At 28.5% G+C, this 16,892-nt stretch overlaps 2 protein-coding genes across 3 annotated transcripts; one reads left to right on the forward strand and one right to left on the reverse strand.

Annotated features, from left to right (window-relative positions):
• Positions 1 to 4,115: 4,115 nt before the first annotated feature.
• Positions 4,116 to 7,940, reverse strand: LOC109804640 (CASP-like protein 5B3). 2 transcript variants are annotated; one of them, XM_020366475.3, is made up of 3 exons: positions 7,429 to 7,940; positions 4,766 to 4,871; positions 4,116 to 4,636 (listed from the first exon to the last, which is right to left on the reverse strand). In XM_020366475.3, exons 1-3 carry the CDS (start codon positions 7,557 to 7,559, stop codon positions 4,442 to 4,444), a joined length of 432 nt encoding a protein of 143 aa, XP_020222064.1. In that variant the 5' UTR covers positions 7,560 to 7,940; the 3' UTR covers positions 4,116 to 4,441. The 2 variants fall into 2 exon arrangements, with proteins under 2 accessions (XP_020222064.1, XP_020222063.1); XM_020366474.3 differs by having other exon boundaries at positions 4,739 to 4,871; positions 7,429 to 7,928.
• Positions 7,941 to 13,501: 5,561 nt separating this feature from the next.
• On the forward strand, positions 13,502 to 15,674 carry LOC109805142 (HR-like lesion-inducing protein-like protein). Its single transcript, XM_020367132.3, has 5 exons — positions 13,502 to 13,761; positions 14,780 to 14,894; positions 14,975 to 15,064; positions 15,178 to 15,276; positions 15,368 to 15,674. Exons 1-5 carry the CDS (start codon positions 13,694 to 13,696, stop codon positions 15,467 to 15,469), a joined length of 474 nt encoding a protein of 157 aa, XP_020222721.1. The 5' UTR covers positions 13,502 to 13,693; the 3' UTR covers positions 15,470 to 15,674.
• Positions 15,675 to 16,892: the final 1,218 nt, after the last annotated feature.

Consider the following 16,892-nt stretch of genomic DNA (forward strand, 5'->3'; position numbering starts at 1 on the left):
GCTAAAGAAAAATCAAAATTGTGATTTCCAATTCTAGATGCAATTATTATCTTATCTTTCATGACCAACTTCAAGGGCCCTATTAACAGTCGCCAAATTAAAGTTGCTTCCAATGTTCCACTTCCTTTTTTGAGTTTTGTTCTTGTCATTTATGTGGTTTTCATCGACTTTCACTTAACATCATAGTGGTTCATTGTTTCTGCTAAAATAACGTAACCCATATTTAGTGGTGTTCTTTAAGCAAACTCGAGCAAAAAGATGACACCAAGTGCCTCGTGTTTCCTGAGCCACACGTTTGAGGAGAAAAATGCCAAAGTACTGGATCTCAAATCCAAAACAATTGGTTACGGGGAATATGAACATTTATTTTGCAACACGTGATCGCTGATCCGATTGGTTAGAGCATCTATAATAGGAGTTGTTTATAAGCAACTCTTAATCACTTTAAATGAGTTCTACTGTGTCACGTTACTCATAAGCAACTCACACTATATTTTTACAATTTTTGTTCTAATAAAAATTGCTTATAAGCACTCAACTTTTTTACAATTCATACTACATTTTTTTACACTTTACACTACATTTTATGATAAATTTTTATAAAATTAATTATTATAAATAATATATAAATATGAATAACTAATAAAAACAAAAATTACAATAAAAAATTTACATATCAACATAAAAGGAAATAAATTTATAAAAAATTAACGAAAAAAATTAAAAAAATTAAAATTTTAAATATATGAATTAAAAAAATATATCTTAAATTATAAAAACTAAAAATATATATATATAATTAAAATTATATATTTTTAATTATAAAAACTAAATGATAAAATAAATGAAATTATAAAAATTTTAAAAGTGTATTCAGCTTACCAAAGTATATTCAGCTATTTCCACATGTTATATATATATATATATATATATATATATATATATATATATATATATATATATATATATATATATTGTGAAATTTGTGATCAAATAGTAATTTAGATGTACATATAGTTCCAACTCCCAAGTGTAGCTGGTTCAAAAAGAATTTATGTACAGAAGTTTTAATGATGGAAAAGGAAAGTAAAGAAAAAGAAAACAAAAAGTAAGAGGCAAGTGAGCACCGTTGCTTTTACAAGACACGAAATTAAAAAATAATTTCCTTCTTGTACTACCTAAGCCTACTCCAATAGACATTTCTTGTTAAATACTGTGCTTATAAATAATAAGAAACTAGTTAAACGTGCTCTTATATGCTTCAATTGTCGTAGGTTGCTTCCTAGTGGCAACTAGCCAGAGATAATACATATTTTATGAAAACTTTTCATTCATGAAATTATATTTTATTCTTATTTTTAATTTAATATAATATAAATACTATGCTTGAAAAATCATGTCAATTATAAAAAGAAATAATTCAACTACTAAATAACTGAGGGTGTGAAACGATAACGATGATAATCGGGAATACAAGGTTCAATTGAGGCGTGAAGTTTCTCATGGATAAAAAAAAAAAACAATATTACTTTTTCTTTTGGTGTAAGACATATTTTTGAAGCGAATAATGAAAAGGTGATGGAGCATAAAATCAGGTACATATTACATTCTTCAAGGTAAAATTCCTTCGTACTTATGCGATTCGTAATTAAGACTCGCGTCACGTTAAAGGACTCAATAAATCTTGTACGGTGGGTTCCAACAGCGAACAAATTACTAAGCTTGTGATCCGTAGAAGAAACTTTTTTTTAAAAAATAATAATAAAGAGAGAGAGATAGAACGAAGAGAGAAATAAATAAATGAAAATAAATTAAAATTTTATTATATGATTGAAAAAATATATGTGAAAAATAAATGAGAAATAAAATATATATAAAAAAGAGAAAAAAGAAAAGAAAAGGAAATTCATCATCTTTTATTTTTTTATCTACTTGTTTTTTATCGATCAAACTTCTCAATTTATGTTTACTCTGCTCTCTCTTTCCTATTTTTCACTCATTTTGTCTCAACCAAACCCACCTTAATTTACCTTTCTGAAATTACGTCAAGATTTTAACTTGTGGTTTGTGATCATTATCTAACTGAAAATGCTGTAAAGCTTATCTAACCAAATATTACTTTTTTTGTCAGTTCCATATATCTTCCGAATCGAATGTAACGAATTTTTTAGTTAGTGATTTCCACCTCAGACCTAAAAAGAAATTAAAATGTTTATGGTACCAATTACCCAATAAATATGATATAATAAAAGGACTACATAATGTAAAAATATTCACAAAAGTAGTTTCATACGAAGATAGGTTAGTATAGTAGTCTTGCATTCTGGTACTAGGATTGGGTTATATGTGTGCATATTTAATCAAATTTTATAAAATTAACTTTTTATAATATTATCTTTTATTTATATTTTAGTTCTAATCAATGTGAATTTAATTTTTTTAATACATATTTTCAATCCTCATCTAATATTTTTGAGTCTTAGTACATTGATAAATGATGGAAAGTGAATTTAGATCTAATTTAATTATATAAAATTGAGTTAAAATGTGGAGGTTGTTCCTTTCAATACGTATTTTATTTTGATTTCATCTTTAATTGATATGAATTATTATTTTTCTTCCAAATAAGGAACCTCTATACTTTTATCCAATTTGACCATATAGCCATAAAACTACTTCATTGAGTCTTTATCCTATTTGGATTGGGGTAGGGAGTAGGGACATCGACCAAGGGAATTTGGTTGGAAGGTAATCAGCTTAGAAGAGATCAGTCAAAAACTCCAAAGTATACATAATCATCGAGACTTGTAAGTCAGTTTTATTTTAATCGATTTTCATCTAATTACATTTTATCTTAGAAGGGTACACAACTCTTGAGACTTGGAAATCTAATAAAAAAAAAAACTTATAAGTTAATCTTGGTATATATGAATTACTTGATTTAAACTTAAGTTCCGAATGATTTACTTTCAATTTTAAAATTTTCTTTTAAAAAATAAAATTACCACGTAATATTTTTTTAATCAATCAAATATATCGATGCAATCTATATCATCACTTTACAAATAGTTACTAGGACTTGACAAGACCTTTTCTTCTTGAAGTTTTAATATTTTTTTTAAAGTAAATTCCTTTAACTTTCTTCTCATTCTTTTTTTTTTTTTTTTTGAGGTAGTAGCGATTACAACTATCATTAATTTTTTTTTGTTGTTTTCCCCTGCTAATAAAACTGTAAAATAGATTTGAAATAATAGTGTTTGAACACGATTTTCTAATTTCTACATCAAATTCATATAAAAGCGTATGAATATTAACTTCACATTGAACGTGGATACATGGTTTAAAACGCTGAAATAGTCATGCAATAACATGTTTAGTTTTATGGTGCTTAAAGAAAAACCAATTTATTTTTTAAGAATCATAAACCAAAGTACTGTGTAGCTTTGATGTCCTCACATTTTTTTACGTACGTAAATTAATTTTAAAAAACTAATTTTGAAATGTTGTAATTTTATATTCAGATATTTTCATTCTAAAGTTAATTTAGTAATAAAATAATTTTTTATTTAAAATAAAAGTTACATAAAATTATTTCAACTCAATCAATTTTTAACTTAGAATTCAATTCCTCTAACATGAAACAAACGTTTACCAATAATTAATATCTAGCGATATTTCAACATAATTTTGAATGATAATGTGAATCCAACACATCAGTAATAACATCACTATTTTTTAAACAATTTATTTTTAATGTTTACTTTAAGGTTCTTCGTGGATTGAATTTTTAAAAAATTCAAATCAAAATGAACTAATTTATCTTTATAAAAAGGGATTGGTTTAATTATTTTTAAAAATGGATCAATTTTTTTAATTAGATCAGTTTAGTGTAATTTGATTATCCAGTTAATATTTATATGTAAAAAAAAAAATTTCAAAAAATCGAATCAAACCAATTTAATTCATAAAAAACGGATTAGTTAACTAACTGTTTTTGTAAATTGAATCACTTTGTATTTTTCTCAAAACAAATCAAATTATATAATTTAGATCGGAATGAATCTTTTACACATCTCTAATTTTACCAAAGTTATCTGTGACATACTAACCCAAGATTAGGCACAAAGGTACTCCATTCATAGCAGCTGTAAGAAAATGATTTATAGACATAAATGATCCAAGGGACAAACAAAAAAGTTTTGACCTTCTAGTCACAGCACAGGATCAGGAATTCCGCATAACACCTTTAGTAACCTAATTTCTTTGCAAGGCAAAAACCACGTATACTTTTTTACTCTTTACAATCTGCAGCTATTCCATTTCTAGTTGAAATGAAGGAATTGATTTAAATGAGTGTAAACCTCTAATCTATTTCCTTTCCTATTGACACTTTCAAAGAAAATTTCCAATATCATGTTGGATGAGCCGAATATAGAATCTTCTACCCTGCAGCTAATAGCCAAAGCATAATTAGGGATGATATTGCAATAGGTATCCAGCTCAAGAAGGCTAATGCTACTGAAATCTGGTACTTTTGGCATTCCTCTCCAAAATGGCAGTGCCCCAGATCATTGAAGTACAAAACCGTGATGCCGGCTGAGGAAGACGCCGCAGCTAGAGATAGTGTTGCAGTTACCTGTGACAGGGATTAAGAAGACTTGTTAATGAAAGATCACAACTTCAGAACTCCTATTGTATGTAATAAACCAATGAATAACTGGTCTAGGCAGAGGCTAACCCAATCTCCAACTACAAAGAGGCTAACCAGTACAGCATTGTGGAGGACCTTCTTTTTCACCAAGGCATATGCATCCAATAAAGCAAGCACAAAACTCCAAATGACTTGTAAACCCATTGAAGCTATCAAGTAACTGGAATACAATAGGGGCGGTCAGTGTCAAGTTATTCCATGTTCATCATCCAAGCAAGCTATTGATGAACAATGTAAGTATATTTCTAGATCATTGTATCAACAGCAGAACAGATCATGATTCATGACATACATGTTTTCATAGGGAAAAACAAAAGTGTTAGGATCCAATTGCGAAGTATGGGAATTCAGTCCTACATACTAGTAGGGCGTTTATAAGGTCCTGGGCTCTCCAACAACAATGACTAGATTTTGTGGCATTATATTTCCAAGGTTCTTATCAATTGGATTTTTCCATGTGCCACCTGCATCCCCGTGTTTGTGCATGACTATTCAAAGGACTACACGAGTGTGGGGCTGCAAAGCATGGTGGGATGTTAAGATCCAATTGCAGGATATGGACTTGAGTCCCACATTGGAAGTATAGGATTCTAGTGTGGGTTTTACAAGGCCTTGTGCTCTCCAATTATAATAGAATAGCTTTAGTGTTGTGTTTCTCCCAAGTTTCTCATCAAAGAGCAACAAAATAATACTAATAATCTGCAGTTATACCACACTCCACAGAGGTTTAACCAAAGACATCCCTTTTTAGCCAACACCCTTCCCAATCTCACCTCCAAGCCTAGTTCCATACCCAGCTAAGCTTGCTTCAGTTTATTCAGAATTCCACTCCCAGTTCAGTCATCATTTGCATGGAGAGCCAAAACTCAGCCTTTTCAGTTTCATTTCTTCAATTTTTAGCATACACCGATTAACAAAGAGTTTAAAAGTTTACGTCTAACACGATAAATTTGAACATTTTAAGCAGTAACCATGATCTAAAAGTAATATTCATAGGCTTTAAGGGGCAGGATAAAGAGACAAATAAAGAGGGAACATCATGTGAACATGTCCATTAATGAATCTGACTGAACTAAGATACATCACACCTAATGAATAAACTGTTGAAACAAAAACAATCACTTCATTAATTGTTCAGCGTACATTGTTTTCTACAGTAAGGTCAAATTCTTAGTGCACCCTGTGTATCAAAATAATTAAAATAAAAATGTATTTGAGATTGAATGGTTAGTAGGTCCATATTCTACGGTTCTAAAAATTTGAAAATCAACAAGCAAACAGAATTTGCATATAGCAGGTGCAGATAGTTGGGAACTTGGGATGCAGCAATCTACCCAAAATTAGTATCACACAAGTATGATGATTTCATTAGTATTTTGCTAGCCAAACATTGAAAGCATCTTGTCTGGCCACTGAATTTGACAGAAAAGGGTCCCAAGAAACATTATAAACTCTTCTAGGTGAGGTAGGCTAGGAGTGGTTTCACTTTCATGGCAACAGTCCAACAATCAAAGGGAAACCCAATACACGAGGCTCCCTCCCACCTAGTGGGTTCTATGGAGGGTAAATAAACATAGCCCTAACCCAGCAAGCAGAGACTATTTCCAAGATTTGAACCATTATGACAAAACTTGCCCTCCAATAGTCAAACAATCAACATTTATTTTTTTCCTCTCTTTTATTTTTTGTATTAACATGTTAGTCAGTAAATAGTAAACATTGCAGTTTATTGCCAATACTGAGGAGGAATAACTAAAGATTAAGGAGGAAAAGACACAAAAAATTCCACTTCTTATTTACAACTAATTTAAGAATGAAAGATGTAGCCCAGTAAATAATGTTTTGGTGGAATATTTTCAAGAACTTTACACATAAGTTTCATTAAAATGTAATAGGACATAACTCACAAAGAAGATGCTATTCTCATTTCCATCATCCTCTCAACCATGAATATCATTCGATTCATTTCCTTTTGTAAGACATGCAGGTTCAGAAGCTCATTTTGCTAATCCAACAAATCATATAGTTGCTATTTTATCCACCACTATTTTATAAAACTTGCCATCATTCTTGAAAGTAGGATAATTTGCCTGTACTATCATCCTCAGGTAGCCATGTATCTTTGTCATTTTGTTACACATGTCAAACCAATATTTTTTCCCCCTTGATTAGTTATTCAATCAAAGGAGATTTTAGTTTCCTTAATTTCTTTAAGCAATGCTTTAATTTCTTCTATCATCAAGACAAATTTTTGAGATTTTTCAAAACTAATCAAATTAAATGCATGCTTTTTTATAATTTAATTATAGTTTCATTATAAAAATAATTTTCCACCAATTAAATCATTTCTATCATAAAAATATTCATTGTGTAGTACACAACTGATTAGTGAATTTTTACACATGATACATTTGATTCAGTCACATAAAAATTGTGATTCCCATCAATTACATCCAAAAGCTTCATGAATATCAGAGTTCCCAAATCCGAACAACAATGACAAATTTCCAGAACACATTCCAGTCACAACTATAACAGACAAAGTGCTAAACTTACTTGCGAAAGCTAAATTGACTTATATGCATAAATCAAAACATGCAACCGAATCAATTACAAACAGCTGCATAAAATACATATGACTAATGTGTTATGAGAATATGTTGAGTACTGCAATAAAATCACACCAAAAGTTTCAGAAAAGCAAAATCTCCAATTACCAAAAAGCCGTAAAATTAAAGAAACTGGGAGTGGTAGCCATGGAAGCAATTGATCCAGCAGCAAAAATGAACTGTGACATCCTTAGAGCCAAACCAAGGCCAGTGCCTGGTGTCCCAGGAAAATCCTTCATCTTTCTCTCCAAATCAAGAAAATGCTTAGATTCTCAAAGGCTAAGGATGAACACCCATCTTCATATTTGACCCAAAGCAGCAGAAAAAATAGCCAAAGCACCCAAAGGCTAGAACTTTAACATCCACACACCTCAGAAACAGGAAAAGAAGGCCAATAGATGGAGACCCAGAAATGAAGAAGGGAAAATGGAATCTGGGGTGAGGACAGTATCACGGGCAAAAGAAGAGAAGGAAATCAGGAAATTACGTTAGAGAAGGAAGTTAAGGTTGGCAAATGGCAAGAGTCAAAACAAAAGTGTGACGAAACAGAACATTAACAACCTATGTTGCTTGTAATTGCATTGCTCTTTGTTTGAGTTATGTGCTGACATGAAAGTGAAGTATCACCACGCGTCCCCAATAGCGTGCAGCTTATTCCACAAAAGTGTCTGGACCCACTACACGGCAACACTATGTCACCCTTACATGTTTCATACATTCTTTTGGAAATTGTCCACGCTCCATCCACACTGTTAGTATTTGTCAACTTCAAGGCTCTATACGTCTTTTTACTTAATTTTTAGATTTTTTTATATATATTATCTTGGATTTTAGAAGGAAAAAAAAATAAGTTAGGTATCATGTAGGTCTGGCTGACTTCTGGTTTAACTAACCCCTAAGGCCTAAGAAATGGAGCAAGCAAACTGAGTTGTTGACAATATCTTTTTTGAAATATAGATTAAATTTTTAAATGCATAATATTACGTATTGAATTTATAAAATCTTTATCCAATCAATCAAATAAAAATCACCTTAAATATAACATTAAAAAAATAATTACTATAAAATCCAAAGAAATCTAGGAATTTTAATATAATTGTTTTCTAGGTCAATAGTTGAACAAATGGAGAAATGTTAATATTACACTTTCTAACATTCTATTTATTATTTGATGAAATTTGTTCAAAATTATATAATTGTATGTGATCTCACTTCCTGTTTAATTAATTTTAATGATTTTTTAAAAAAAAATTAATATAATGTATGAAAAAGATGTATTAGAAAGAGTGTTAACACTGAGTTGAATGACTTTTCACATACCTAAAAAAGGAAAAGTTTATCAAGAACGGTGCGAAAACTCTTGAATATATGTAGGTACGTGTCATAGAATTTCTTTCACAAAAATTAACAATTTTATCCTTGCATGACAATTTACGACATGATGATAATGTATATTGTATTTAAAATAAATTATAATATTATTATTTAAAATTAAAAATTAACTTTTTTTTTGAAGGGTTAAAAATTAACTTTTAAATAACATTTGATTGTATATTTGTTAGTTTTACGTTAATTTCTAACATAATAATTTCATTAATATAGTTTTTATCCTTAAAGATAAATTTTATATGACAAGAGTCACTGTATTAAAGCCAAGTTTATAATAAAGAATTATAATAAGACAGTTTTTTAAATTAAAATAAATTAAGTTATATTTGATTCAATTTTATATTTAACATTGAAGATAAGCTAATTTTTTTTTATCAATATGTTTCATATAATATCTCAAAATTAACAACTAAGAATTCATTTGTATTTATAAAAACAGAATTTTCATTAATAAAACATTATCTCATATAAATACCAAGTTGATTCTATGTCCTAGAATAAACTATTTCATAATCAAGTGGTTAGTGGAAATATACATATATTTTTTATAAAGATAAATAGTCAATAAAACTTATACCGATAGTTTTATAAAAATCCCAAATTGTAGTTACTATCGGCCTCAATTATTGTAAGCATGAAATTGAGTTTGTTATACGGTTATTTGACACAAGTATTAAAATCAAATTTCAGGAATGGTGATTTGCAAACCTATTAAAGTCTAAGAAGATACATTGGTTAGAGCAGTACAGAATTGAAAATAGGCATCAGTCTTCTTTGAGTGTAGCTAATTCATGGATAGCTTCAAACACAAGAAAATAATGACACCTCCGTTTGACCATCTTAAGCAGCCTCACACACCAAAATATTACATCCCTAAGACTCGAGAGGAACTCTACCCTCACATTGGTATATATTCCACAATTGTTTAGAATAATATAATTATGTACATTTATAACACTAATTAAAATTAAGAGTTAAATAAATATCACTATATCATCTAATAAAAGAAAAATTAATTATAATTAAAGGAAATTAAATAATTGTTTTTAGCTTACATGATATAAAATTTAGTTAATTGATATTTAATTATAAAATTTGTATTTATAATTAATTGTCATTAAGAGTGAATTTAATTCTAGTTATAATACAACTATTATTCTTGTAATCGATTTTATTGAATTAAGCATGAAGGATTACACTTAAATATACAAAATTAGTTTGAATTTGTTAAGAATTTTTAAGATAAAAGAAAATAAAAGAAATTAAAATATTATAATTTCACCATAAATTTCAAATGGTGTATTTTAATATAATAGTTAAAAAACATTATTCACATATATAAAACATATAATTTGTTAACATATCACTAATTATTTGTTCCAGCATATGAGTTTTTGCAAATTAAATATAATTAAAAGACATTAAATAATTGAATTTTAAGTTAAATAGTATAGTGGTATAATTTAATTAATTTAAAATTTTAATTATAGAATTGTATTTATAATTAATTACTATTAAGTATGAATTTAATGCCAATTACAATATAATCGTTATTTTTGTAATGAAATTTATTGAATTAATTAAGCGTGATTGATTGTACTTAATTATGTAAAATTAATTTGAATTTATTAGGAATATGTAAGATAAAAAATATTAAAGTAATAAAAAAAATATTATAATTTCACCAAAAGCATTTCATAATTCATATATTATAAAATATAAATAATTTGTTAATATATGACTAATTTTTTTAATACAGTGGAAAATATATGGGTGTTAAAATAATGATTTCTTCCTTCTTCTTTAACTTTTAAATTATTTTATGTTAACATTTTTTATGATGATTATCACGATATATAAAAATAGTAAATCAGATAATTAATGAGAAAGAAAAACAAGTATTATATATATATATAAGTTAATTTTATGAAATAAAAAAAATAATGAGAATTACCTTTAATTTTTTGTGAAAATTATTAAGTTAGATGAAAACACAAATTTAAATTATTCACGAGAGAAGGAAAATTAATAGCACTTAAATACAATGAAGATTAAAATTATGACAATAAATGGAAATTACAGTTCAAAGCATTCATGAAAAAAGAGAATGAATATTATTTTTGACAATTTAATTTTTTGAAATAAGTAGAAGAATGAAAATTACATTCAATTCCTTATGAGAATTGTAACATAAAATGATAATTACGATTTAGAGATAAATATGGAAGAAAATAAAAATTTATAAAAAAGCAGTAACACCTTAGGTTTAGAGTTAAAAATGGAGGAAAATGAAAAATTAGAGAAAAGTAATAACACTTGTTGTTCCTTTAAACTTTCCTCTCTTTTATAAGTTAATATTCTGAAATTCTTAGACTAAGATGTATTTTGTTTCTATGACAAATTTTTCAACTTCTTAAATAAATCATATTTTTCTTTCATAACAATTTTTTTGACTCCTTTGATGAATTTTCTTCCTCCGATGCAAATAAAATGGAATAAAAAGTTAAATATATAGCGGTGATTATGAAAAAAAAAAAAAAGTGAGGTATCCATTAGTTATGAAGTTTACATAAGAAATGTAAAAGGATGAGAAAAGATTGACACATAAGTAAATACGATGATGTACCAACATGTAAGATCAGTTTTATAGCGACATGTCAATGTAATAACTCATAGTTGAACTTTTATATTATAAATAGAATATAGATTTGTTTTTCTTTTGATTACAATATAATCACCTAATTCAATACCATAAAATCAAATAATTTGGAAGACCTCTTTCTAAACAAATTGTATTAGACTAAATATTCATATAAGTTATAAACTACTCTTTTTTCTCAATTCCTAAGGGATGTAGAACTTTGATAATTGTCAAATATGTCTATAATTTTTTTAATCTAATTTAGACTATTATTAAATATATCTTATGCTTCATAATCTTTTTTTTTGTCACAAAACACGTAGTTAGAGTTAATTTTATTTTTAGGATGAAATTGTCTAAAATTAGGTATTTTTAATAGTTTTTGTGTTGAGATATGACATAGGAGAATGAAACTTGAAAGCTATAGAGTCTTAAAAGAACTCTCACATCAAGATCAACTGAATATACTCTAAGCATACCTATCTCAAAGAATTTGATCAAAGCGACCAATAGCTTGCTTTAAGCAAGTCCACATAAAGATTGCCCCTAGAAGCACACAATAGCTTGCTTAAGTGAGAAAAGTTCTCGCTACTTAAGCAAGTAAAGTTCTCGCTCTGAGCAAGTCAGAATTTGCTTAGAGTGATCATGATGGGTGCTCTAAGTGAGGCAAGTCATATACTATCCCTAGGAGATCATGATAGCTCGCTTAAGCAAGCAAGACACTCACTCTAAATGAGTTAAAATTCACTTAAAGCGATCATGATAGACACTCTAATTGAGGTAACTTTTAGCGAACTACATGGACATTTTTAGCGAGCTTGCACAAACAAAAACCCGTTTAAACTTTATAAATTAGGTTTTTTAGAAGATCTTTGTATCTTAGTTTTTACAAGCACAAATTTGGAGGGATTAGAGAGAATTTTATGTGAAAGCATTTTCGTAATCACAGATCACTCCAAAATCTCTTCTTTTCTTGTTTGTAATATGTAGTTGTGATCATCTAAGTCTCTACTATTAGAGATTGATGTAATCGTTTTACTCATATATGTAATCTTCCTTATTCTCATTCAATATAGTGTTTTTATTTAGTTAATCACTTTTACTTCGTACTTAATGTTTGTTTTGGTATGATCAACCATTGCATGGTTTTATAATTTTAATTGAGATTGAGAAATCCTTTTAGAATTACCATTTAAGTAAAACACTAATAATACTTATTACTAGTAATAAGATAACTCTTATTGATTAATATTTAGGTCCCTAACCTTAATGTATGTTGTTTAAACAAAATTATCAAAAAATTGAAATTTTCCTTAAACAACCTTAAATTTATCACCTAAATAAACAAGATTTAAATATACTTGCAGGCAATTGAATTAACTATATAATTTCTAATGTTATATAATTTTTTTTAGAGGATTTACATATATGAGAGAGACTTACTTCAAGAGTAACTTTACTAAGAGTTATTCCGTTTAATAACTCAAGGTTTATATTAAATTTTAACAATTCAATGGTTAAATTAAAAATTCTTAATGAATAGACTAAGTCTACAAAAATTCATATAGTATCTAGTGGGCAAGCTTATTGGAGACTCAATGTTATCATTACTTCACTCATTGACAAATAAATATTCAACACATTGCATCTTAATCTATAATCTATTGTATAGAATGTGAGTCTAATTCAACACACAAGTTATGTGTATGAAATCAACTTTGTTGATGACTAATGTTCATTAGGAAACTTGATTGACTAATTTTAGTGGAGTCTTCCTTCTAATCATGTTTTTTTCGTACATAAAACTCAAATTTGAAATCTTATTTAAGGAGACCAAATCTACAGTGTGTTTGTTTTCCTGTTTGATACAGGTAAACATACGTTTATTTTAATCCACCAAAACTCATATTTCTCCGTTTTATTACTTTGGAATGCCCGCTACCAATTATACAAACACACACCTACTATCACTTGAACCAAGACATGATGGTATCTTTTGAATAATTTGAAATTTAAGTCCAAAGAATTAAAAAAAAATGCTACCATAAAATACATTGTAAATTAAATTGGTTGAAATGAAAGATAAAAAATGAGAATGTCTAACAAACTAAAGCATTAAGGTAAGCATATGTGTTTATGACAAAATAAAAAAGTGTTAAGCAGCATCTGTGTTTTCTTGCAAAACATTCATCCTCAACTCCCTCTAAATATTCCAAATGTCCAACCTTAAATTTGGTTCTCGTGTTTGACGAATCAAATCAGACACCAAATTGACCACAGTGAGTACAACACTACAACTCTCTCTTATTATTTCCCTTCTGCTTCTCTTGTTACAATCACAAAATGGGGTTCTCCTCTTTTCTGGGTCGTCTCCTCTTTGCTTCCCTCTTCATCCTCTCCGCGTGGCAGATGTGAGCCCTCTCTCTCTCTCTCTCTCTCTCTCTCTTTTGGATCAATCTGTTTCTTTTCTTTTGCATAACATTCAGATTACTTCAAAAAAATTGTCTCTTTCGTTTTTGTGCATCTGGGTTTTCATTCAGATTTGTGTTTCACTGAGACACACATAGACCCATGACGCTGTTTATTGGATGTTTGTTTTGATAATTGGATCTAATGTCGCTTTCCCTTTAGCTGCTTCCTTGCTGTTCCTTCGAATCAGTGGGGATTTTCATGTTCGTGATTAGTATCGAGTTCGATATCAAGTTACGTAAAGACTGCAAATTGATATTTTAAATGGCGCATTTGACATGGGTTGTGTACAGTTCGTGCCTAATACACTGCAAGGAACTATGAGACAGTAATAGTACGATGAACTGTTCTAAATCTTGATAATTCATTTGTTGAAACTTTTAGTCAATAGTAATGTTGACTTTTATTTTTCTACTTTCAGTCCTTCGGAAACCCTGTTTTTTTTCTTTAATGAATTCTGCAGCCTCTAATGTTACATTTTGTCTATATTAGGGTATAGGTTGATGTTGAATATAAAAGCTTAATAGAAGCTTAGTTGTGTTAAGATATCAACTGACAGAGTAAGAGCTCAGCTGGCTGGTTTTTCAATGATATTTGTTGCATAAAAATATGAGGACCCAAAATGTACCATATGCAATTTATGCAGAGATTGCAGTTCTACTAAATTTTACTGCTCTGATTTGATGTCTTGGAGACTTGTTGATTGGAATGCATTTCTGTTGCCAGCCACAGCCTTTTCAGCAGTTTAAGTCCTATTACTTTTTTTTGTAACTTGCCTGGTGGTTGATCACAAGGTTGATGTTTATGTATGAGCATAGGTTGTGTACCAAGTATTTTAGCCTATCAAATGTTGGGTTGTTAAAAGTAATTTCTAGTTTGGTAATGATAATAGTAATACTATTGAAGAAACATTTAGTCATTTAGTGCTTTCGTGTATTTATATGGAATGTATGTTGCTAGGTTTAATGAATTTGATGACACTGGTGGATCCATTGCAAAGGAGTTGATTCCCAAGCTCACTGTTGTGAGGAGAAATTTATCCTCCAATCTGGGGCTTGAGATACCAGATATTAATGTAAGGCCATCTATCAATTTTTTGTAATGGAATTCAATTTATGCTTGTACAAGTGTTTCTGAATAAAATGCTAAATACAGGTTCGGCCAGTCATTGCCTCTATCATATTTCTAAAGGGGGTTGGAGGAATTCTATTTGTGCTTGGAAGTACATTTGGATCTTATCTTCTGGTAAGCGCTTGCTCTCTTAGCTTTGAAATGAATAAAAGTTGTCGTTCTTAAATTTATTTTTCCAGTTTTGATCATAAAGCATTATAACCCTGATTACTATTTTTTTTTTCTAGCTCTTGTATTTGGGGCTTTCTACTCCAATTCTGTATGATTTCTACAACTATAGACCTAATAACCCTGAATACAATTTGCTGCTGAATGATTTCATTCTGGTATGTGCAAACTATTGTTATTTCTTGTGTTTCTATCTGACGATTTTACCTGTGTGAAAACTTATTATAATGTGTTCACTTTTGATGGCAGAGCACAGCACTTTTTGGTGCATTGCTATTTTTTATAGAGTTGAAGCACTCGATTCCTAGGAAACAAATCAGGAAGAAGAACCCAAAAGCAAAGACAGTTTAGAAATTAGAAAAAAAAATTATGTATTTGTTTCAGCGAAAAGGTTATTAAATTTCTTTGTTACTGCGATATGCCGATATGGTATAATTGTTTAAACCTTTTTGTATTGATGATATTGTATGCTGGCACATAATTTTATTATGGATAAGCTTAATGGTGTGTTTGGATGAGGAATTTTACAAATTCAAGGAATTTTAAATTCTTGGTATTTGAATTACTTTAATTTCAATTTCTATCATTTTTAAAATATTTTGTTTGGATAAGTCAATTCAAATTTCTCAAATTTTAAATTGTTAGGTTGGATATAATAATTTGATTCCATTATGATAAAATTAATTTTAAAAATATATTTATATGTTGAAAATTTTAAATTCAATTTTTAAAAAATAAATATTAGCTAATTTTTAAATATTTAATAATTTTAAAATTTAATAGTAGATAATATTTAATAATTTTAAATATATTTTTAAATATTCAATAATTAAAAACATGAAGAGATAATAGATAAGATAAAATATATAAGTGAAATAAGAAGAAAAAAGTATGAGGAATTTCAAATTCTTACTCTTTTGGGAGAATTTGAAATTCTACTATTTCAAGGAATTTCACAAATGCTTGAATTTCAAATTCCTTATAAATTCCTCATCCAAACAAGATATTTCACCTCAAAGAAATTGAAATTCTTCAAATAAATGAATTACTCCATTTAAATTCTCCATCCAAACACACTATAAGCGTTTTCATACAATTCTGTTGTAGTTGCACTAAGAATATCTATTAACAGAAGCTTTGGTTAGATTCCCTATTCAATCAAGGTTTGATCGCTAAGATATTCTGGCACTAATTATCTCGATGTTTAATCTAGTTCATTTTGTTTAATTATATATATAAAATATCCATGATATATATATATATATATATATATATATATACAAGTATGTACTTCCTATGTGAGAGACAGGATTTGGCGATTTGGAGTCCGGCACTACTCCCTAGAAACGCCAAGTAGCATATTCTTTTAAACATACTCTTTATCTACCGAAATTTATTAAAAATTATAATTTTCTGTCGGTTACACTTATTTTAAAGAACCTCTCTGGATAAATAATGCGTAATAAAAAAGTGTCTTGGCCATTCTCTTGTCTCAATTGTTGTTTATATGCCATACTCGATCGAATATCAGAATTCAAGTATGTGTTAATTTACTCACTCGCACATAATCTAATTCAAACCAATTAGGGCAAAACGCTTCTCTGCATATTTAACATTTAACATTGACCAATATTTAATCTTGATTGACTTAAACAGATAAACACAATACCATATATAATTTGAATACGGTCAGATTGAACGCTTCTAACCCGTTTCACATAAATTTACTTCTATTTTTACCACAGAAGAGTCAGTTGCTCATTTTATATACATG

Source organism: Cajanus cajan, chromosome 7 (genome assembly GCF_000230855.2).
Source record: "Cajanus cajan strain Asha chromosome 7, NIPB_CcT2T_4, whole genome shotgun sequence".
Lineage (NCBI taxonomy): Eukaryota > Viridiplantae > Streptophyta > Magnoliopsida > Fabales > Fabaceae > Cajanus > Cajanus cajan.